General features: G+C 37.0%; 1 protein-coding gene across 1 annotated transcript in view; it reads left to right on the top strand.

Annotated features, from left to right (window-relative positions):
• The first annotated feature begins 13,037 nt into the window (after positions 1 to 13,037).
• The window catches only part of LOC128500911 (voltage-dependent T-type calcium channel subunit alpha-1I-like), a 56,673-nt gene continuing 46,070 nt past the window's right edge, over positions 13,038 to 23,640 (top strand). Inside the window, exons 1-2 of the mRNA XM_053470281.1 lie at positions 13,038 to 13,143; positions 13,812 to 13,945. Of these exons, the coding sequence (XP_053326256.1) occupies positions 13,051 to 13,143; positions 13,812 to 13,945 (227 nt within the window). The 5' untranslated portion in view covers positions 13,038 to 13,050. The remainder of the gene's footprint in view (positions 13,144 to 13,811; positions 13,946 to 23,640) is intronic.

A 23,640-nucleotide genomic window follows, 5' to 3' on the forward strand; every position in this document is an offset into this window, starting at 1 on the left:
GAATAATTAAACACAGATTCTTTGTTAGGGAAAAGGTTAATGGAAATATTTTAGTGTTTCAGCTGCTAATCAAAAATGCTAAATCTTAAAAGTGCCCGTAAAATAACTGTGCATAATGAAATATAATTGCATATGTATTGGCTCACCATATAAGCATACTGTATGTATAGATACATATATATATATATATATAATCAAAGAACTTACTTTCTGTAACCTAAAATTAAACAAAACAAATAAATATGAACGCAATACTATACACAATAACATTAAGCATGATGCTATGTCCACTTTAAGTGCATAGCAAATAGTACCCATTGCTAAAGTAATAGTAACATGCACATGCTCTGCTAGTTACACAAACAGAAATATTGAGATGCACTGATATACAGTTACACATACATAAAACCTCAAAACCTAATTGCTTACAAGCGTATACCAGTGCTCATATCCCATTTATATATTATTTACAGTATTTTAGCAGGAAGGATATATTGAGATGTCTCTCATTTTCAAGTATGCCCTGGGTATACAGTATAATAGTAATATTGCCTAATAGTATAATATATATATAGTTATATATATATATGTTAGTAAAGCTTTCTGTTTATGCAGTTTGGTTTGTTGGGTATCCCAATAACCACGAAGCTAATCTCCCAATTTAGATTGAGAATGAGAGCAGAAAAATGAGAGAACAGAAAGGAACAAAGGTTGGATTAGGCTTCTGCTCATTGAACAGGATAATTGCAACCTGTGGAGATATCTCAATATGGGGTCTGGAGATGCTTCGTTCATGCAGAATTAATTCAACATCTTTCAGTGAATGGGATTGCTTACCCAGATCATCTTAATGCTGCGAAGATCCTTGTGGTTAGATTGTGGATAAAGCTGGACCCAGTGATATAAACACAACACGACTGTCCAGTCTTTATGTGGTAAATCTAAGTTTTCTAGCTATCTTAATTTGTACTGCTAAGATAAATGGCAACATGAATATACTACAGAGAAGCAAGTAGAACAATGCATTATCCTATGCTCTGCATACTATATATTATTTAATGTCGTATGTCTTAATGTCTAATGGCCATTAATGTCTAAACCTTGGCAACAAAAGTGAGTACACCCCTAAGTGGAAATGTCCAAATTGGGCCCAAAGTGTCAATATTTTGTGTGCCCACCATTATTTTCCAGCACTGCCTTGAGTTTTTTTGAGGGGACAGCAAATTTACAGTGTTATACAGGCTGTACACTCACTACTTTACATTGTAGCAGAGTGTCATGTCTTCGTTGTTGTCACATGAAAAGACATAATAAAATATTTACAAAAATGTGAGAGGTGACCTCACTTTTGTGAGATACTGTATATATATATATATATATTTAGTTCTGATGGCACAAAAATGGTGTCATTATAGGGAGACTTTCACACTGATAGCACCAATACAGGGCATGGAATAAAAGCAAGTGTGTTATGTGTGCAATGACACGACAGGCTGCCGTCAATATCTGATAGGTGGGGACTGCGGGCCAACTAATTTCATGTGACTCTGAACTACTTGTACAGCTGCCATCTTGCTGTAAACAATATTCTGATAAGAGGGCCATTGTAGGGAGAAAATTAGCAGGCATCGGCTGCCATGTAAGAGCCCACCGTGTCTAATGCAACCTGTACTGGAAGCTTTCCAAATCTGAGAATCTGGATCATTCTTTTTCCAAACTAAAGTTAACAGCAAGCAGCAAGGAGCAAACTGGATGGGCCAAGTGGCCTTTATCCGCTTACAAAATCTGTTTCTAAGTTAGAGATTCTGAATTGTGAACATGTTTTAAATACTGAGTGGGTATATATAGGGTATAAATAGGGTATATAAATAGGGTATATCCCCTACCGAAATAATCAAATTACAGCTCCAACATGCGACATCTCTCTGAATAAGCTTCAACTTTGCTCAATATTAGTACATTTTCATAATTATAGCTGTAAATATGTTTAACTTTTTCTGCGTAAAGTTATCACTGTCATGTACGTAAACAAGGGCCCATACAAGTTAACATTAAAGTAAAGAACAGTTTTTGATAAATTTCAGTTTTGCAGTAGAACACTACATCTACATGTAACTATTTCACATAAGGTGACTCATCTTTAAAAATAATATTCCTGACCTGTTTATTTTTTTTTTTATTTGCATTTAAGCTTTTTCTCATTTTCTACTAGTTTCAAGTGTGGATGTTACTTATTGTACCTCTGCAGCATCTTGTAGGTCAACATGACCTTTGTAAAGTTAGAGCTTCCAAAAAAAGTTTCATGACATTTTTACTCTATCATTATGGCTCTCGATAAATCTTGTTGCCTTTAGTAGGTGATTATGTTCAGTCTGATGTGGCTTTTTAGATTTAGAAGTATATTCTGTCCAATGGAGATCAACATTTGAAAGCACACATTTGTGTATGTTAGATATACAATGTATATTTAATAAATGTAATTGAAAGTCTTGCTTCGGGTTTATGGGCAGCCCTGATTAATGGTGTAGGACCTCAGATTCCTGGGACCTTAAATGAACCCAATGTAAAGCACCCACATAATCCAAGCATTTCCCATTAAAAAAAGGGAAGTCACCTTTTTTCTAGGTGTTAATACAGCTCTCTGCGTATGCATGGCTGGAAATCAAAGAGTTCTAAAGCCTTCTAAATTGTATAAAAATGTTTTTTTTCTTGTAAATGCCTTATTCAGTTACATAATTAGCTTCCAGCCTGCCACATAGAAATTCATTCTATAGCCGTACCCCATAACAGCAATCCTAAAACAAATGTCTCTATTTGAAATGTTGAGTCTTATGTTAACTGTATTTTGAGTTATGAAACCTACGTCTCTTTTGTCCTATTTTTTTTATATTTTTATCAAGATATTACAACCAGGAGTAGTATGTATATGCACAGTGGTATATATATATATATATATATATATATATATACACACACACACTCACTGGCTACTTTATTAGGTACACCTGTATATTGCTTGTTAACACAAATAGCGATTCAGCCAATCACATGGCAGCAACTCAATGCATTTAGGAATGTAGGTGTGGTCATGACAACTTGCTGAAGTTCAAACCGAGCATCAGAATGGGGAAGAAAGGGGATTTAAGTGACTTTGAACGTGGCATGGTTGTTGGTACTAGACGGGTTGGTCTGAGTATTTCAGGAACTGCTGATCTACTTGGATTTTCACGCATAACCATCTCTAGGGTTTACAGAGAATGGTCCGCAAAAGAGAAAATATCCAGTTAGCGGCAGTTGTGTAGACAAAAATGCCTTTTTGATGTCAGAGGAGAATGGGCAGACTGGTTTGAGATGACAGAAAGGCAACAGTAACTCAAATAACCACTCGTTACAACCAAGGTATGCAGAATACCATCTCTGAACATACAACATGTCGAACCTTGAAGCAGATGGGGTACGGCAGCAGAAGACCACCCCGGGTGACACTCCTGTCACAGGAAACTGAGGCTACAATTCGCACAGACTCACCAGAATTGAATAGAAGACTAAAAGAACATTGCGTCGTCTGATAGGTCTCGATTCCAGCTGCAACATTCAGATGGCAGGGGCAGAATTTGGTGTAAACAACATGAAAGTATGGATCCATCCTGCCTTGTATCAACGGTTCAGGCTGGTGGTGGTGGTGTAATGGTGTGGTACTTGACACACTTTGGGACCCTGAGCCTACCTGAGTATTGTTGCTGACCATGTCCATCCCTTTTTGACCACAGTGTACCCATTCTCTGATGGCTACTTCCAGCAGGATAATGCACCATGTCACAAAGCTCTCAAACTGGTTTCTTGAACATGACATGACATGAGTTCACTGTACTCCAATGGCCTCCACAGTCACCAGATCTCAATCCAATAGAGCACCTTTGAGATGTGGTGGAACGGGAGATTCGCATCATGGATGTGGAGTTGACAAATCTGCAGCAACTGCGTGATGCTATCGAGCCCATATGGACCAAAATCTCTTGAGGAATGTTTCCAGCACCTTGTAGAATGTATGCTACAAACAATGAAGGCAGTTTTGAAGGCAAAAGGTTGTCTGACCCGGTACTAGGAAGGTGTACCTAATAAAGTGGCCAGTGAGTGTATATTCATCATAGCCTGTATTGGTGTTGTCCAACTAATGGCCCATTGAGCGTATTCAGTTCTTAATGGACATTATTATTATTATTTATTGTTTTATATAGCATTGTACAAACTTTATACTGTGTGAAAGCTAATAGGCTCTGTAGTGCTGCAGCAACTGTCAAGACCATTCCCGGGTTATCAACAACCAGGTTTACTGTTTTAGAGACTGTTGCCCTTAGAGAAATACACAATTAGAAGAACTGATTGTGTCACAGATTATAGCTAAAGGATCTTACCATCAAGAACATTAGGTACTTGTAGTCCAGAGCTTTAAGCAATTGCATCGGAATGATTTTATAATAAAGTTGTATTATGAGATAATTAATGGCACTATTGATATTCATCCTCCAACACCCTGCTGACTGTGGCTGCTGTCTACTGCAAATCACCAGGCTAGGTCCTATCCCAGCAAGTTGCATCTTATAAGTATACGGTGCTCCATAATGTACATATGATGGTCACAAGGGCCCCAGTAGGGCGATCTGACCCCGGTTATGCAGCAGATGGGCTGTTGCTCCGATTGAACTGGCACTCTAGGCCTAGTCAACCTAGACGAGAATACTCCACTGCAGATAATGGTTCAGTGATGGTCAACATGTACTTTTTGTGCTGTGGTATTACGTATAAAGTAACATTGTAGCATATTAGTAGCCATCCAAGAGCTGACAATGTTTAAAATGGTTGTAGTTCAAGAGGTGGAGAGTTCTATTCTATTACAGAATAGCAGTGTAGGTGGTGTGATTAGAAGAATTGGAAGTGTAAATGTTGATACTTGGATTTGTATTTGTTCTCCAGCCAAGAAATGGCCACAGCACAGTTACAATAGGATTTTTAGCAGATTACTCTTCCATCGAGTGATGCCAGCATCTCTGCAGTGCTCAGTGTGCGCCATGCAGCTTGTTATCCAATTCAAAAGCAGAGCAACATTTCTCTAAGGATGCTACAAGGCACAAGGGAAAGAATACAGCTAATGGAAATTGAAATGCAAATACCTCCCAGGAGTGAGGGGAGACCCTGTAAATCAGGGCTGACAGGGAACACAAAGAAGCTCATCAGGAGCAATTTGCACAGTTAGAGAATGTAAATGTATCACAGGAGAAAGCCAGGTCTCCCCAAACTAACCAGTTTGAAAAATGTTACATTTGGGTAATACATTTCAAAGGCAAATGTCAACATGTAAACCCCTGTTCAAATGTGCTCTGTCTTTTTTTCTACTCCCCGGCTACTCTATTCTGGCCAATATGCCATCTGCTCTCTGCCGCAACCCCTAGGCTCGTTAATACAAATAGATAACCCATGGCTCATCTCTGCTTCTTTCGATTGACTGGAAATGAATTAACAACTCACTGATTGAGATTCTTCTGTGAAAACTAATGATGAAAGGGAGAAAAACTTTAAGAAAATAGAAGACTGACGCAGTCTTACACTAGCCTACATTTATAAGAGCCGCAATCCTTTTCTCTTATTCATGCAAATGAGATGCTGCATATTCTGAATCTTTGCCAACATAAAGAAAAAATGAAATACTTATATACTGTACAGTTGTATATGTTATATCAGTTTATATGGTAGTTTTATGTAAAGATATCTTTTTTATGTATGGCCCCATGACTCTTCTGTATGTAACATTAAAGCGTAAGCTCCTATGATATTTATCTATATCTTTATATATACTATCTTTATAAAATATGTTGCTAGTTATCCTGTAGAAATACATAAATAGCTGTATATTCTATGGCTAGGTCTCAAAAGAAATATAAATATACTCAAAGATACCAAGATGTGTTAAAAACTATGGGTATGATACTTGTGCATTTGAAAAAACTGTTCTTATCACAATCACAACCAATTTGGTCTTCTTGCTTATTAGTTTATTCCATTTGTTGCTATGGTGACAAGACCACTTCAGATTTTGCTTTCAGAATCTGTTTCGTACACAACTCCTCGTGGATTTTTATACCTCATTTATTTGTAATAAGCTATAAGAGACACTTTTTTAAGGAGGTTGACTAACGAGTAGGGCATTAAAACCTTTTCCACCTTAGTTCCTCACTATATGGGCTGAATGGTTTTTATCTTCCATCAAATTATCAAATGTTACTTTGGTTCAGTCCCTATAGATCAGAACCTTGCTGTAGATATACTGTTAAGGTCAAAGTAAAGGCTACCTTAAAGTATAAGGCCATCTGTTACTGTATAACTGCTAGACGTACTACAGGCATATGTCTGTATATGTGGACAGAGACTTATTTTTTCCCACTTTTGCATTCTTTTTTTCCTTATATACCAGCTGCTGTAACATTTACTATATAGCTAGGTCAGGCTAGTGGGGCTAAGAGTGTATCCAAAACTATATACCGTTTGTGTTTTATATATATATATCTAATATTGTCAATGTTTTAGTCTGGATGTGATCAAAGGCAATATATATTTTAGAGCCAACTATAACTTGTGCTTCACTGCATTTATGCGTATATAACACAAAGCTTAGATAAAGGTCTATCTATAATATAATATGTTTTTTCTTTCATCTTTCTTTGTAATACTTTCAAAGTTGAAGTCTTTTACATCTTAGAAAAAATGCACAGTCCTTGAAATAAACTCAAATAAATCAAACAGATGTCGTGAAAGGGCAGCAGATAAGAAACCATATTTTTTCCTCAAAACCCTAAAAAATATAAAACAAAATAACACAACAAAAATATTATTGTAATGTGCTGAACATATAGAGGCTAGATACAAGGTATAAGAGATACCTTCATAGGTAGAGATAATAACTTGGTCAAAGGGCAGTAATGATTCAATCAGAATTTCCTGACGATCTTTAGTGCCTTGTGATGCCATGTTCTGTAAAGGAACAGACCTCAAACCCACATTTATGTAGGTGATAGCATGCAGTCTGGTCTGCCCTATTGCTTTATAGTGATCCATGCACCACTGACATGCACTCTCTGATACAACCGACAACCTGATGACGGTGCCTTGCCAGCTCAGCAGCAGCATGGGTCACCATTGTGAGGGTGGAGAGCTCCATCTTAAATACTCACGGTTCATTCAATTTCAAACTCTGCTATATATTTCCTACCATTTTTTTTTTTTATGACTACAAGTGTTATATTTTTGGCATATAGCGCAATGTCTGGATTGGCTTTTTTTCCCTTTGTAAGTAGATATAAAACAATTTTAGTACAGTTGTTTGAAAGTTATACTAAAACTGAGAGATAACTGGTCTCATATTGACCGCTGTTTACATTTTACAAGTAATAAACAAGATGTTCAGGTCAATGCACCTGATGGCAGAAACCAGTTACAAACTCAAAAACAGAACTTAACATATTCTTTGGACAGCTTTCCCCAAAGGCTACCTTTTAATATTAATATTTCATATTTTTAATACCGAAATAGCAAGCTTATATATACAATTTAAAAACATGCATAACATACCATACATAATATTATATATATTTATATATATATATATTGTGTAATGTAAAAATATACAATTATTCTGAGGAAGTTACTCATTTCATAAACAGTATAGGGACTGAAAATGGGCTTTGAGCTGTCCGTGGTGCTGAATGTTCAGCTGCTCATATACGGAGTATAAAATCCAGAGGGATGTACATAATTCAGAGCGATGCCATACTGGTAAAATGTATCTACCTTCAGTGGTTCTTTTTCTATTCTGTTTTGAAAAACTATGTCCCGAAGATTACAGTAATCAAATGTCTTTGCTTGAAACTACCAACTGCCTCAGCTTAACAGCATTTCAAACATCAGCAGAGATATCGCCATTAAGAGGATGATTCCAGTTGTTTATTAGCACAGAGGACAATAAATTGATGTATGAAGAAAACCTTTCCTAACCTGACAAATGTCCTCCAAAAGGCTTAAAAAATTAATGAAATTATATGTGCCCCAAAACATAAAGTGAATTTTATTAATAATGGTTTGATTTCTCTTTGTGGTTCATTTTATTTTTCTGAAACAAGGTTTTTATTACGCCATGGTTGGCCAACAGACAGCATCCCAGCTGCTGTTGGATTATAAAAATTCAATCAGCCTTTTCTCCCTAGACTTTGATGCCAGGAGGTCGATCTGTATACCTTGAAATAGTTCTGTAATGTGAATGTTGCTTTTCAGGACCATGTACTCTTCAGGAGGAGCCACTGAAGAACTTGTCAGAACATGACAAATTTCACGCTTCAGTTACATTATTTAGAAGTAACAGCTGGAGATAAAATTGCTTTTATTTACTGTACTTTCATCATACAAATACTTTGCTAAGTTTGTGTGAGACCACTATGAAAACACAGGTGCCCTGATAAAGAGCCTTAAGGGTTTACTATTTCTGTATAAACAAACATATTTCAGCATGCTAATTCATTTTCTTCTTTCTTAATGTATCTTTCACAAAATAAGCTCTCCCCGTGGGCTCTCACAGCTCAGTGAATTTCTGTATATAGAAAAATATATTTGGCAACACATTATTTTCTTATGAGGATCAATATAAAAATGCCTCCACCAGAACTGGCTTCTGAACGTCTTGTAATTCCAATAAACTATCTCAATATTTTTTTCCATAGCATCACTTTACAAAAAAATGAGATTGTCTAATTACATGGTAAAATTGGTTTTTTTTTTTAAATTTGTTTTTTCTTTTCTTCGCTTAGTTTTTGTTTTTAGTTTGGTCAGGGTAAAGCCGTATAACATAAGGTATATCTGCAGATATTTATCTTCGAGTTATACAATGATAAAAATATAAGAGAAAAGTTGAATTTAAAAATTATACAAAACAATTACTTTAAATCTGCTTAGAAATAACTTTAATTGGGGGGCAACATTCATGCTGGGCAACATTCATACTGGGTAACTTAATTAAAAAATAATAATTTTATATCAATATACAATACTTGATTGAGTATTATTGGTTGTCTGGTGCACTTAACACCTTGCCTTGTGATTTGCACCGGTCTGTGTGTCCTGTTGATGTCCAAACATACTTTCTGTCAAGGCCAGTCTTAGTTCTAGACAAAACCAAAAACCACCTAGGGGCGCTCGAATGAGGTGCTTTTCTTTTTTAAAGGACTGGTCTGGGTAACGGATGATTCTAAGAAGGGGTTGCCACCTGTCCCGACTGGACTTGGGCCATCATTAAATAAACAACCAGTTCTGAGTCCTATATTTACCTCTTTATAACTTGTGATGTTTAAACTAACGTGTAATCACTAACAAGGCATCCCTCCCATCTCTTTTCTCGCTTCTTCTCTATTTCTCCCCTTCTTTCTCTCTACTAAACATTATTATAAATTATTATTCAATTCTTGAGTTTTATTTAGTTTTTGGTTGATTTTCTGTGAAAACATCCTCAAAATTGGTATGTTTACCATTATCACTAAATTCAATGTGGCAAACGGGTCCTATTTAGTAGTAGCAAAGAAATGTCTATGTCATTTCTTGCTTGCAACTTCCTTTCTCTGCTAATCTGGAAATCATTTTGAGTCAATAATCTTTCCCTAGCTTTTGGAGAGAATACTAAATCCCCGTTCAGTCCAATGTCAATAGACACTTGGCAAATGATCTCAGAAATCGGGCCTGGCCTAGAGGATCCTGATGCCGTATGTGAACTGCCATTTCCATCCATCGCACTTTATTGCATTTTAAAAGAATCTTGTGAATTCAGGTTTAAAAAAATGTGCTTTAGCAGCCTTGCACCATGAAACAGTATTTTAAGGACAAATGACTGAGATAAGATTCAAAACAAAAATAAAGTGCAAAGGGAGAAAGTAAACAATATTTTTTTGTGAAAATAACTCAATTCCTAAATCGACAAATATGAAAGCTTGCTGCAGGCAACTTATATTAAAATAATATATGTAAGTATTAAAGAACAGTAAACCTTCTTAATATCTAATGAAGTGTTAATAGTCCCCTGTAGCTCTCTGTAAATATCCCATGCAATATATATATATATATATGCCACTGACCAAGGTATATATTATAATATTATGTTAATAGCCTAGAAAATATTTGCAAAGGCCTTCAGTATATATATATATATATATATATATATATATATATATATATATATATAAAATATTTCGATAACATTTCTCAAAACCTTGACAAGGCCTCTGTAGAATAGAATGTTTTGTTTTACATTTATAGCATTATAAAATGTGTTTTGGAAAAGAAAGTGTAATACATTATTTTGGACACAGTAAAGGACTATTACAAGAATATAATATTGTTGTGGCCTAATCCAGGCCTGTCCAAATATGTTTTTCCAAAACTCATCAGATTTTCAGGTTGATATATAGCATATTGCTTAGTGATGCATAAAGATAATTGGTTAATCAGATGTTTAATTAGAGGAATTCTAAAATCATGGCAGATAAATGGCCCTTGAGGACCATGTTGGACAGTTGTGTCATACACAGTAGAATCATAGTGAAACTGAGATGAGCTTAATATCCACTTGTAAATATATTTTCAATAGGAATCGTACTGTCTTTTTCACTAACCATGAAATCAGTAATTGCATTTTATTTCTGAATAGACAAAGACGATGCGTGTAAAAAGGAAGGAGGATAGGAAATAATGAAAGGCAATTGTAATTCAAATGGATGGTGGTAAGAGACTTTAGAACATGTCAGACTGGGAGAAATGGATTAATACAGAAGTGCAAAATAAAATGGTTTAAATAAGCAAGAGGAAAATGGATCACTTTTGGGGAATGCTCTTGAAAGAACGCAGATACTGTCTATTGTGTATGCAATCTTGTTTTTATTAATATTCTTTCATCATTATTTCTAATGGTATTTTATCTTACAAGCTCTGTCATAGGCAATACTACATAACACAATTACTGTGCATGTTAACATATTGTTTTTTACTTTAGTATGTCTTATAATGTAATTAAAGTGTTCTACTTGGGGTAGGTTTGGTCCACAAGACACTGGTGGGGAAAAGGTTAATTCCCCTGGGATTTGTTAAGATTGAGGACAATGCCCCCCTAGAATTTTTTTTTCTTTGTAACTCCACATTCAACTACCAGGCTGTGTAGAGCCTAAACGTATTTATCCAATGGCTGGATCTTTTGTAAGTTTCTTTATGGCATGTTGTATTAAACCTATGTTATCTCAGCCCTCTCCTGATTAGATGTCTACATTAGGCAGGTCTACCTACTGTTTGAGTCATATAAAAACAGGGTTCCACTGATCCTTTAAAATATGTTATTATGTGTACAGTGGACTAAAACGTCTACTGCTAGGAAAATGTTAATAATATGTTTGTAAAATGTTTCAGCTGTGGATGCGCTTTGATTAAGAATGTATGAATGGTCAAATGTATGGTTAATTAAACCTTTGATGCTAATATTTTGCTGCCGGGTTCAAAATGAGTAACATTAACGCTGTTGTTTTGCCGCTTCAAATCTGTTCTATTATTCCTTGTTCTGCGTTAGAAGGCAGTAGGCAATGAGTAAATTGGCTCTGTTCCCATAATGCAATGTTCTTGACTATGTTTGGCTAAGTGGAAACAAGTGAACACACTCAAGCCATTAAAGGTAACATGTTCAATATTACACCAAGGAGGATACATCTTGGCTAATGTCAACTCTTTGTCGGCTTTGCTTTGCTCCAGAAATGCGGTCTTGGACGATATATTTTTTTGGCTTCTTGTAAATGACTTGGCTTATAAAGACAAATTAATACTGAAATCTATTAGAAAATTAGGTTAGATTCCTCAATACCTATATGTATGCGAGGGTGCATATGGAGTTCCAAATGCTGTATTGTCTGTTAAACAAGCATTCCACTCAGTTCATCTATATTTCACTAGAAGCTCAGCATTACTCCTGTGCTGTCTCCAATCAATGTTGTCAGGCGTATATGGCACATTGAAGCAAAATACAGTGACAACAGCAATGTATAGCTGTAATACTACAAGACAAATCTAGCATATAAGCTAGTGTTGATAATCTATAGTACCGTATTTGCTCAATTATATGTTTTTCCAGAAAAAATAATGTGAAAAAAAAAACTGCAGCACCACTGTACAACCGGTTAAGCCCAGGGGCTCTCTCATGCTCTCTCAGACTTTCATTCACTGTCCTAAACTTTTATTCACTCTCTCCACAGCTCAATGTCTCCCTACCGCTTCCGTGTCCCTGTCTCCTTTTTCACAGCTTCTTCTCTTGCTACTTCTTGTTCTTCTGTCTTTGTCCGCTTCACCCCAGTATCAGCTCCGTTATCCAGGGATCAGCCCCCACGAACCTCCTCTCCCCCGATCGGAGGAATGAGGGAGAGGCTGTCTCCATGGTGCATGCTGTGGCTCCGCCCTTTTGCATAAAGCCAGAATATTACAAACTAGTTTGCCGAGGTAAGAGGGGTGCACAAATGCTTCTCTTTCTCCGTGAATCTGTCTGCAATATTCTGCAATCATTGGAAACCAATGAGAAGTTTGCAAAATCTCAGATCATACTGTTACGAGGATTTCACCAATGCTCAGGAATCAGAATTGTGTGGGTAAAATGTTAAAGCATCTGACAAGATAATTTTCCTGTGTGAAATCAGTAAGAAATATTGTGTCTGTCAATTAACTTTCTACCCATAATATCTCAATTGTTATGGTTTTTAATTGTTCTATTCTAGATGTGCCCATCAAACATAGCAAACTGGTTAAATCAACTCAACACATCTATAATACCTTGTAGCATTATTAGATATTACCCTGGGGTCATTGTAATGAAGACCATATTTTATAAATCATCTTGGGGCTCACTGAGCATCAATAGCATGTGGATAGTGAATAGTTTGGAGACCTGTTTTCCTTAACCTACTTTCTCTCACCTGGTTTGAGTGTCTGAGCATGATGGTGATTCTTTTGAATTGTGTAACACTTGGAATGTTCCAACCCTGTGAAGATGTTGACTGTTCATCAGATCGGTGCCAAATACTTCAAGTAAGTAAACATGTTAACAAGGTATACGGGATATCTATTAGATAAAAGTACAATCAGCTTTATATACTCACTAATATAGAATGAACTCATTAAATGATTGACCTATTGAATTGGAATATAATGTTCAACTCATCTCCTTTGCAAGGGTCATGACATGGTTTGAATCTAGGTCCACCTACCTTGGGAAGAATCCATTTTTAAGTTCATATTTGTATGCACATTTTTATGCATTTAAAGTTCTGTTCAAGAAATATTAATTGAACTCTTTAGGAATAAGAACAACACAAACCTTTAAGATTTTTTTAATCCTCCAGGGCAGCCTCTCTCAGAGCCTTCTTTTGTGACAGATGACTATTGTCTTCCCTGAAGAATTATGGATGAGGCAAAATTTAACATGAATAAAGAATTGTTTCTGGGAAGGGTTTGGGCATTCAACAATACTAGGAATTATGTTTATAATACTGTATTAAATTGGTAAAATTCAATACTGTAGATAGAACAGGACATACTGTATATGTCTGTAAAATGGTTGTCCGTATAAGTTTAGAACCACCTATTTCTTTACTGTTCAAGTTCATATAACCAAGTTATAACAATTCTCATAAAATGTATCTACTTATGAGATTAATGGTATGCTAACCATATTCTTGTCTTGTGGATAACACCAGGTGTTTGATGACTTCATCTTCATTTTCTTTGCAATGGAAATGGTGGTGAAAATGGTGGCCTTGGGTATCTTTGGAAAGAAATGTTACCTTGGAGATACTTGGAATAGACTGGACTTCTTTATAGTCATGGCAGGGTAAGTAATTGATTACAATACCTGCAAATCAATTTAATACAGCATACTCTATGGGTTGTGAATAGTTCTGTTTAAATCCTATAGCAATGCTAAATCACTTCATATTAGCACATTATAGACATTCTTGAGCCAATTTCCAATGCTACAATGTGTGACTATTTTGATTTGGAAAACCCTTTATAAACAGTGACGAAAAAGAAGAAATAATTGGAAAGACATACATTTCATATTTGAAGAAATTGCATTCTGTAAACTGTCATTTTTTTCATATGATTAGATTATATAGGTATAGAAGTCTGGTTTAAGGCACCAATGAGCCATCACAACTGAGATAAAACCGCTGTTGGAACCAGAACTATATATTTTTTCAAATGTTTGTAAGATCCATAAAAATTATAGAATGTAACAGCAATTTAATGTGTGTCTACGTTGCAATATGTTGTATACTGTGACCAATATCAATAGATTTATTTATTTTGCATTTTACCATTATATGTATGAATATACCGTACTGTGTGTGTGTATATGTATATATATATATATATATTTATGTGTTTTGAATAGCTTAACCGGGTCTGAATATGAATATATATATATATATATATATATATATATATATATATATATATATATATATATATACTGTCATTTAAATATAACTAAAGCAAAACAACAAAAAAAATTAGGCCACTCAAAGTGTTATGTCCAAATCACTGACGTGTATGAATGTATCACATTGATTCACAGTGCTTCTCAGCTTCTTGAAAGGAAAGACACTTGGGAGTTATGTCCGGGGAGCGATTTTTTTTTTCTGGCACAAATGTACAAACTTAGCTATATTTTGTTATCCTGAAATATGATATTTTAGAATTTTATGTAATTCAACTTCCACTGCCAATTTCAATATGAACCCAAGCCAGTTATTTTTCCAATTTGGGCATACCCCCTAAATCCATTAACACATTAACAACAAACCAACATTTTAGTAGTTTAAACCACTCGTATTCCTCAATATCACGGAGGCTACAACAACCAAATTTCCACTGGGCACCATGCTCAGGCAACGTCTCCAACATGTACCTGAGCACCATAGGGAAGGGTACCCCGAAAGATAGTCTGCACTTGCACTATACCATACCAAAAAACACGTGTGTGTGTGTATATATATATATATATATATAAATATATATATATATATATACATACATAACATGATGACCCGCTGCCTAATATTGTGTAAGTCTCCCTTTTGCCACCAAAACAGCCCTCACCTGTTGAGGCAAGGACTCCCCAAGACCTCTGAAGGTGTGCTGTGATATCTGGTACCAAGACATTAGCAACAGATGCTTTAAGTCCTGTAAGTTTACGATGTAGGGCCTCCATGGATGGATCCTGGTACCAGGTAAGTGACGCACCTGCACCCATCCACATGATGTAAAAGAAAACGTGATTTATCAGACCTGGCCAGCTTTTTCCATTGGTCCGTGGTCTAGTTCGTATGCTCACGTGCCCATTGTAGGTGATTTTGGCAGTGAACAGGGGTCAGCATGTGCACCCTGACTGGTCTATGACTATGCAGCCCCATACAAAACAAACTGCAATGCACTGTGTATTCTGACAATTCTCTATCAGAACCAGCATGAACTTTTTTAGCATTTTAATCTACAGTACCTCTTCTGTTGGATTTGACCACATGGGCCAAGCCCCCCCCTCCCTTAAGTGCATCAATAAGCCTTGGCCGGTTCACCACTTTTCCCTTCACCTGTCAGTGGTCATAATGCTTGCGGTCAGGGGGGCCTACACAATATTAGGCAGATGGTCATTATGTTATCGGTGTACATAAAAACAAATAGACATATTATCATTATTGATAGATATATAGCGCCATTATATTCCACAAAGCTGTACAATTAATAAACAAGATATAAGCAGTAACAACAATTTGATTCACAGAAACAAGAAGTACAATAAAATCTTCATGCATTCCTGTAGCGATATCACCACATAAACACCTTCACACACACACACACACACACATACTGCCACAAACATAGATCCCATCTCCTACCGGAAGAGTATCTCTCTTGCTGATGCTTCAGGCTGGTGGCTGGGGGATCCTCACACAGTAACCATGATTCTTTTTCTTACATACAGAGAGCCATGCAGTTAGCACTTACTGAGTACGACAATGGAGCTTCTTACAGGCGGATCATGTCACGTGATAGGAAGTAGGAAGAGGGAAACTGACTCATAATGGAGTCAGGAGGGGGCCCCATGCACCAAGCGGGTCCCTATCTGGGCTTCCACATCACCTATCACAAGAAGTTCTGCATGCATGCTGTGCAACGCAGACACATACATAAATTACACTGCTGCAAATGGGGGCCACCAGGTAACCAGCTGTCCCATTTCCCCTATTATTAATCTGCCCCTGCCCTAAATATACTTCCCACCAACTAAAGATCCTCACATTTTAATTTGCACCCCCCCCAACTAAAAGAAGCGGATTTGCCCAATCCAGCCCCAGCCATGTAGTTCTTCCCAGGTGTTCCCCCTTCCCAGATCTGTTCTGAAAGGTTAGTACAAAAATGTATTCATGAAATATAACATGAAATGCAAATCACTGTTATTTTATCCCCATATTGGTTTTGAAATATTTAAGCCCAGATCATTTTAATTGTATTTATACAGTATAGGAAAAAAATAGCCCATTTAATGATTCTGGAGGTTCAAATGCAAGGCAGACTGTAGCAGTACCTGGTGTGTGAGCTGTAACACACCGCTGTTCTAATGAGGTTTTATTTGTCAAAGCCTCCGACTCTTTGTCGGTTCCGGTTTTCCCTATCTCTTTCCTCACCTGTGCAATTTCTTTCAGTAAAGGCAGCGTTTCTTGTAACAGGAGGATACACACAAAGGAACAGGGAGTGTGATAAACAGAAATTTCCGGATGTGAGTCAAAAGAACACAAGAAATAAATCACCCTTTAATTAAACATGCATTTTGTGCAATATAAATATGCAGAGCATCTCTTTGTGTACTATGAGATTATTACTGAATATGTATTTAACCTCTTTTCTGCCAGAGGGACATGAAATACTTAGCAGAAGTCGTTTTGCACCTAGGATATGTTTTATGCCATAAATGTCTCATAGTCCTAAATTTCAATTCTTCTTATAAAAGCCAGCTGTGTAAAGAATAATATAAAGAACTTGAAACTCCCTCCTCTACTCATGTTCAGTTGGTTTTGCACCATATCCATCCTAGATTTGTTAAGCGTGAGTTACGTTTTATTGAATTTACCGGCTTCACAGATCATTGTAATTTAAAACTAAACATTTAATATAGTTCAATAAAATTTCCCCTTCCAGAAAAAAAAATCATGAAAATAGAGATAAGGGTTTATATTGATGTTTGCTTGAAATACCCCAATACAAAGGAAGCCCACTTAAATGTTGCTTTAAGAGAGAATTGAGTGAAAAGTTAACCGAGCAAAGATGTTGAACAAATAGTGGTCTTTCACCTTGTGTAGTAGAATGAAAATGACTTAATCCAATCGATTAGATTTTATTTGTATGATGTATATCCCATTTGCGACACAGCCAATACTACTATGATTCCATCAGTATAAAATCGGAAGCCATCACCTAATCTCTCAGTTGCTATAGAAAATTTGACCCGGGGGAAAAAAATCCATGATTACATGGCACAATCTCCCACAACAATGATCTCCTTTGTATAACCTCTTACATATGCGCCATGGAGACCCGTACGTACTTCCCAACATGAGTTACATGATAACAGCACCAGCCTATACATTTTAAATGACTCTAGGGTATATTAGTTGCCACAAGCCGTACATGCGATGTGATGTTAGTATCCACTTATTTTCCATTGCTCTTGTACGATTTGCACATAATGTGATACACAGTATACCTTTGGGTTTTGTTAGCATGAAATGTTTTAATATGATTATTGTTTGAGATGGCCCATTGGTAGGGTGGATGGAAGTGATCTATCCATCTATACGCGATTGTTTTCCAAGCCACAGATAATCTCAGCTGCATAATCTTGCTAGAGGGTTGATGTCTAACCCTAGCTATAAGGGGAAAGACCCCACGCATGGTTTTCCAAGTGATGTTTCATCTCCTTACAAAATGTCTGGGTTTCTGGGCATGTCCAAAAACATTGCCATAAATCTGCGCCCTGCTCATGGCATTTAATGGCAACAAGTTTCTTATTTCTGTATGCTGTCTAACCAGTGCTCTGAAGTCTGCAGGATTTAATAGATATAAGTAGTGCTGAGGACAAGAAAAAAATAACTTGTAAAGGGCTCATAGGGATATTCAGGCCACATCCAGCCAACATGAGAATTCTAACAGGCTCTACACTTATACAGGTTGAATGAAAAGCTTGCTCATAATAGGAATTCTCTGCCTTGGCAGTTCTTCCGCTATATAGCTTGGCAGGTATATTTTCAATTTGGATATTTATTTAATGAAATGCAGTAAAAAAAAGAATCGGCTGTGGAGTGTGGAACATGACATCAAGACCAAAGACTGATTAGGATTAGAGTCTTTATATTGCAGACTAGATGTCCCAAATAGTTGTTATCTCCTGTAAAATTATATGTTTCTATGTTTAGAATTGTATCAATCTTTCACAGGTAAAACCTTGATCTGAAGCCAAAATGTGTAGTAGTTTAAGCATTTAGTCTAACAGGGTCATCACTAGAAATGTCCAAGCTTTCTCTGTGTCTCAAGACCCCACATGTTAAGGAAAAAACCCACCTATCCTCCCTAAGGCTCCTCTTTATTAAAAAAATAAGCTCCTTCCTCAGGGTCTCCAATATTTTTTAAAAAAAACACATCCCCCATGTTGCACGTCTCCCTGAAAACAATTTCTCAATATTGAGAGAATGCACTGGGGTGGGACTATGTATGGACCCCATACACCTGGGCTGTGTGAACTGCTAATTTAGACAGTTCACAAGTTGTGACATTGTCTAGTGGATTAATTATTAACATTGAAAAAACCCAGATATTAATAAAAAAATATTTAAAATGCTGATTTAAAAACATGTGCTGGAACATAAAATAGCCTGAAAAAGGTGTTAGCGAGAGTATAAGAATCACAGCAGATGTATCTGAGTAACAGAAGGAATGAAGGGTCAGAGTCATTATTCCTCCTAGTGACAACTCTCTCGACAAGTCAGTGGGATGAAGACACACAGCTGCTAAATCTATGGGAGAAGTGGAAGAGATTAGGCTAATGATGTAGCAGGACTTGCTTGCAGCTTTAGGAGAGCAGCACGTCTGGGCTTTTTCTTATGCTAAGATTAACAAACCCCTCTGTTTCTTTTAATTGAAGACTTCTGATTCTATTCTTTCCTAAAAACTTCAGCAAGTTAAAGCAGGAAAAGAAAAAGTTTTGTGATTTAACCTAATGAAGTGTGACTGGTCTTTGGACCAGTGCCAACACAGTTTTTATGGTTTATTGATGATGAGACTCTTTAACTACTAACTTTTTAATAATCCGTCACAGGAGTTTTACTGTAATGACTATTTAATTTTAATAAGCGTCCCCTGAGAAAAACAGTTTGTAATGGGGTCAAAATATTTCAAATTGTCACCTATATTAAAATAGGAATTTCAGCTGTAATATAAAAGCGAAAGAACCCCAAATGGCATGCTTGGATATCATCAAATCATTATGAAAAAGTATGTTCTAGATTGTAGACAATGTGACTGTAGAATTACCCGAGACTCCAATTGAAAGCCAGAGTTATTAGGTTTGCAGAAGTGTTATAGTTGCCAGCAACAAGACATAAATAATTAACATCTATTTGTTTTAAAAAAAAGCATGTGCCACATTTGCGTATATCTGTCCTCAATAAATTTATCTCAGACATCACAATGATTTTTTCGGTTCTTCAGCAGAATATTTTTATTTTGACATGAGATCCATTATATCCTACGCCTTCTAGCAATGGAAATGTAAAAAACACTATCAAAAAGAGTCATGCTGTTGGCTGTTGCCTCAGTAGGCAGCAAAACAGTTAAACATCCATGGTTAGAAATCATTCTACGCCAAGTCAAGGTTCCTTTGAACACATTGGGATTACTTGGGTTTTATTACCTGCAAGCTTTATTTTCTGATTATTCCATCTGTTTTTTATATTTTCGCCCCTGACAATATTCATTTAGATAAATGCCATGTGCACACTGAAAAGCGCTGGCTCAGAGCAACATGCATAGAGGCACACAGCTAGGAGTTGTCACATGCAATGCCATGATGATATATACAGAAAGACATTACTGCAACGCATGTTTCCACAATTAACCCCCTGCATTGTGATTGGTTACTACCCCTCGCTCGCTGCATGGGGGGAGATGGAAAGCATGTACAGGTTCAATTGAAGATGTACAAAAATATTCAGATTCACAGGTACTGAAGAATAAAAGAAATTGAAGTATGTGATGCAATCTATATAGCATAAAGGCTGGGGATAGGTACATATGATATATATATATATATATATATATATGCGTTAGACATGCATTTTTAACTACATCATATGTACTTTTGAAGTGATTGAAATATGATTTTAAAATAACAGCTGAACTGGCAGTTATTTTTCATTCTTTAATATTAGCCCCTGCTGCCAATATATATATATAAATATTAGACCCTGCTGCCGATATATAGAAATATTACACCCTGCTTCCGATATATATTAATATTAGCCCCTGCTGCGGATATATATTATTATGAGCCCCTGCTGCGGATATATACTTATATTATACCCTGCTGCCGGTATATATTAATATTAGACCCTGCTGCCAATATATATATAAATATTAAACCCTGCTGCCAATATATATAAATATTAAACCCTGCTGCTAAAACATATATACATATTTGCCCCTGCTGCCAATTTATATATAAATATTAGACCCTGTTGCCAATATATTTTATAGTGAAAAAATTGGACCCTACCCAAGCATTTTCTTGGGCCCCGCTCAATGCTCCCTTGCATGCAATCACTCCCTCCGCTACCACACCAAAAAAAATATATTTGCCACACTGACTGCAGATCAGGGGAAGACAGTGAGAGTCAGTCCTTCTGACTGCACCATGACATTGAGAGGTCATCTCCCCTGTAATCATCCCTTTGTCCCCTCATTCACTAAACCATACCGCTCTTTTACTTACACCCTGTAGTTCAGGTATAGATCAAATAAACAACACAACAGAATAAGAAATATAAACCCTGTATTTGCAGGTATACATAAATAATGTATGGAAGCATTGCAAAGCAGATACAGATCAACAGAATGACACACAAACCAGCTATACAGGTACAGATCAACTGGAAATCACATAACAACTAAACATTAACAGTATAGATAAAAGCCCCTAAATTACAGCATAGCTCACAGGATGCAGCTCACCAGCCCTGGTGTCCACACTGCCCACATAGAACCCGACCAGCACCAAGATAACATTAACAAATTACAGTCGAGAGTGAGCCAACTTTGTCCCCAAACAGCCCAGCATGAGCCAATTTTGTCCCCAAACAGCCCGCCCTGACACCAGTACAGGCTCTGCAACACCGACACCACATAGATACCAGGACAGGCACTGCCACACTGACACCCAGACACACGCACCAGGACAGGCTCTGCCACACCGACACCCAAACATACACACACCAGGACAGGCTCTGCCACACCGACACCCAGACACACACACCAGTACAGGCTCTGCCACACCGACACCCAAACACACACACACCAGGACAGGCTCTGCCACACAGACAGCCATACACACACACCAGAACAGGCCCTGCCAAATCAACACCCACACACACACACACCAGGACAGGCTCTGCCACACCTACCCCCAAACACACACACACCAGAACAGGCCCTGCCAAATCAACACCCACACACACACACACACCAGGACAGGCTCTGCCACACCGACACCCAAACACACACACACACACACACACACACCAGGACAGGCTCTGCCACACAGACAACCAAACACACACACACCAGGACAGGTTCTGCCACACCTACCCCCAAACACACACACACCAGGACAGGCTCTGCCACACTGACACCCACACACACCAGGACAGGCTCTGCCACACAGACAGCCAAACACACACACACCAGGACAGGTTCTGCCACACCTACCCCTAAACACATCCAAAATGCTTTCCACACTGGTTTGCTGTTTGTTTGTTTTTCCCCCTGTGTATTGATGTCCCAGCCAGCCCCCCTTTGGTTTTAATGTATTTCCCCCCACACCCTTCCTTTCACCCTTTTTCTCTCTTTGCCCTCTTTCTTTTCTCTCCTTATCGTTCTTTTCTCTTGGCCTCTGCCTTTTCCTTATGTTTCTTCGTTTGACACGTACTTCTCCCCAGCTCTCTCCCTCTTTTGCTAATATCTCTCCTTTACTTTTTGATCCCCCCTTTCTTCTCACTCTTCTTTACCACTTAATGTATATATAGAGGTAATTAAAATCATCCTGATCATTGAAGACCATATAACAATGAACATATCAAATATATTATGTGTATGGATAAATATAGAAGTCTTACTTCCACAATTACAAAATTGTCATCCTGTTCAAAAACCCAGCACTGCTGAGTCCTTGCTATCTGGCATGAATGATTCCAGAGGTCAACACACAGCTGTGAGTCCCAATACATGATTCCTCCCTATAGCTTAAGTCCCCTTATTACTAGACAACACTAGCAGTAAAAAAAAGCTCAGTGCTTTGGCTCTACAAAATGCACAGTTAATCTGACCATTTTTACATAAGAGTTTTTTTTTTCTTTCTAATGCATCTTTAAAGATATTTCTCATCTAAAGGAACCTATATTTTGGGTTTCTTAATCCTCAAACTGACCTAAATGGCCCCCCACGGCCAATTTAAGAATTTTTACAAGACATGATCAGTATGGCATAAAACCTTTTAAATTAACTTAAATAGAATTGCTTGGTACAAGTCAGCCATTGCATTTCTAGATGAGCAACCATTTTGAAAAACATATATGTAGTATTTGAGCTCCTTTGTAGAGTCCAGGCCTAGGAGAATAGTGATTTTACCCATGTTATTCTCAACATGTCCAGACTCTGACCAAATTATTGCATGCATTCCAACATTGAAATAACTAGAGAGGGGCACCATGATTTAGGGAGTCGTGGCTATGCTACGATTTGTCCAAGTAGCTATATTGCTAAAAATAGACCCTGCTTTTCTATCATTATGGGTAAAACAGTAGGGTATCATTTGAATGGGAATTACCATCAGAATCATAAAACTATTTCACAATCTAGATGGTAAGTTAGATATGGATCCAGTTGTGTTATATATGAATGGACCTGTGCTTTGCATATAAAGGTTCTATCACATTTTTTGTCATACATTACTTGTTATACAGTTCATAAAAAATAATGTTTATGTCTGACGTTAGTTAACTTAAATTGTGCAGTTATTATATCTTGGGGGGATGATACCCTCTTCTTCCCATGACTTTGAAACATCCCCCGATGCTCAGGGAATCACAGCTAGTATAGTTCCATCTAGACAATAATACTATCACATTTAATCCGACCAATGAATATAGGCAGGTGAGACAGACAATTATGTGTTCATCTTGTCCATCAAATTATTGTTCC

This window comes from Spea bombifrons, chromosome 6 (assembly GCF_027358695.1).
Source record: "Spea bombifrons isolate aSpeBom1 chromosome 6, aSpeBom1.2.pri, whole genome shotgun sequence".
Lineage (NCBI taxonomy): Eukaryota > Metazoa > Chordata > Amphibia > Anura > Pelobatidae > Spea > Spea bombifrons.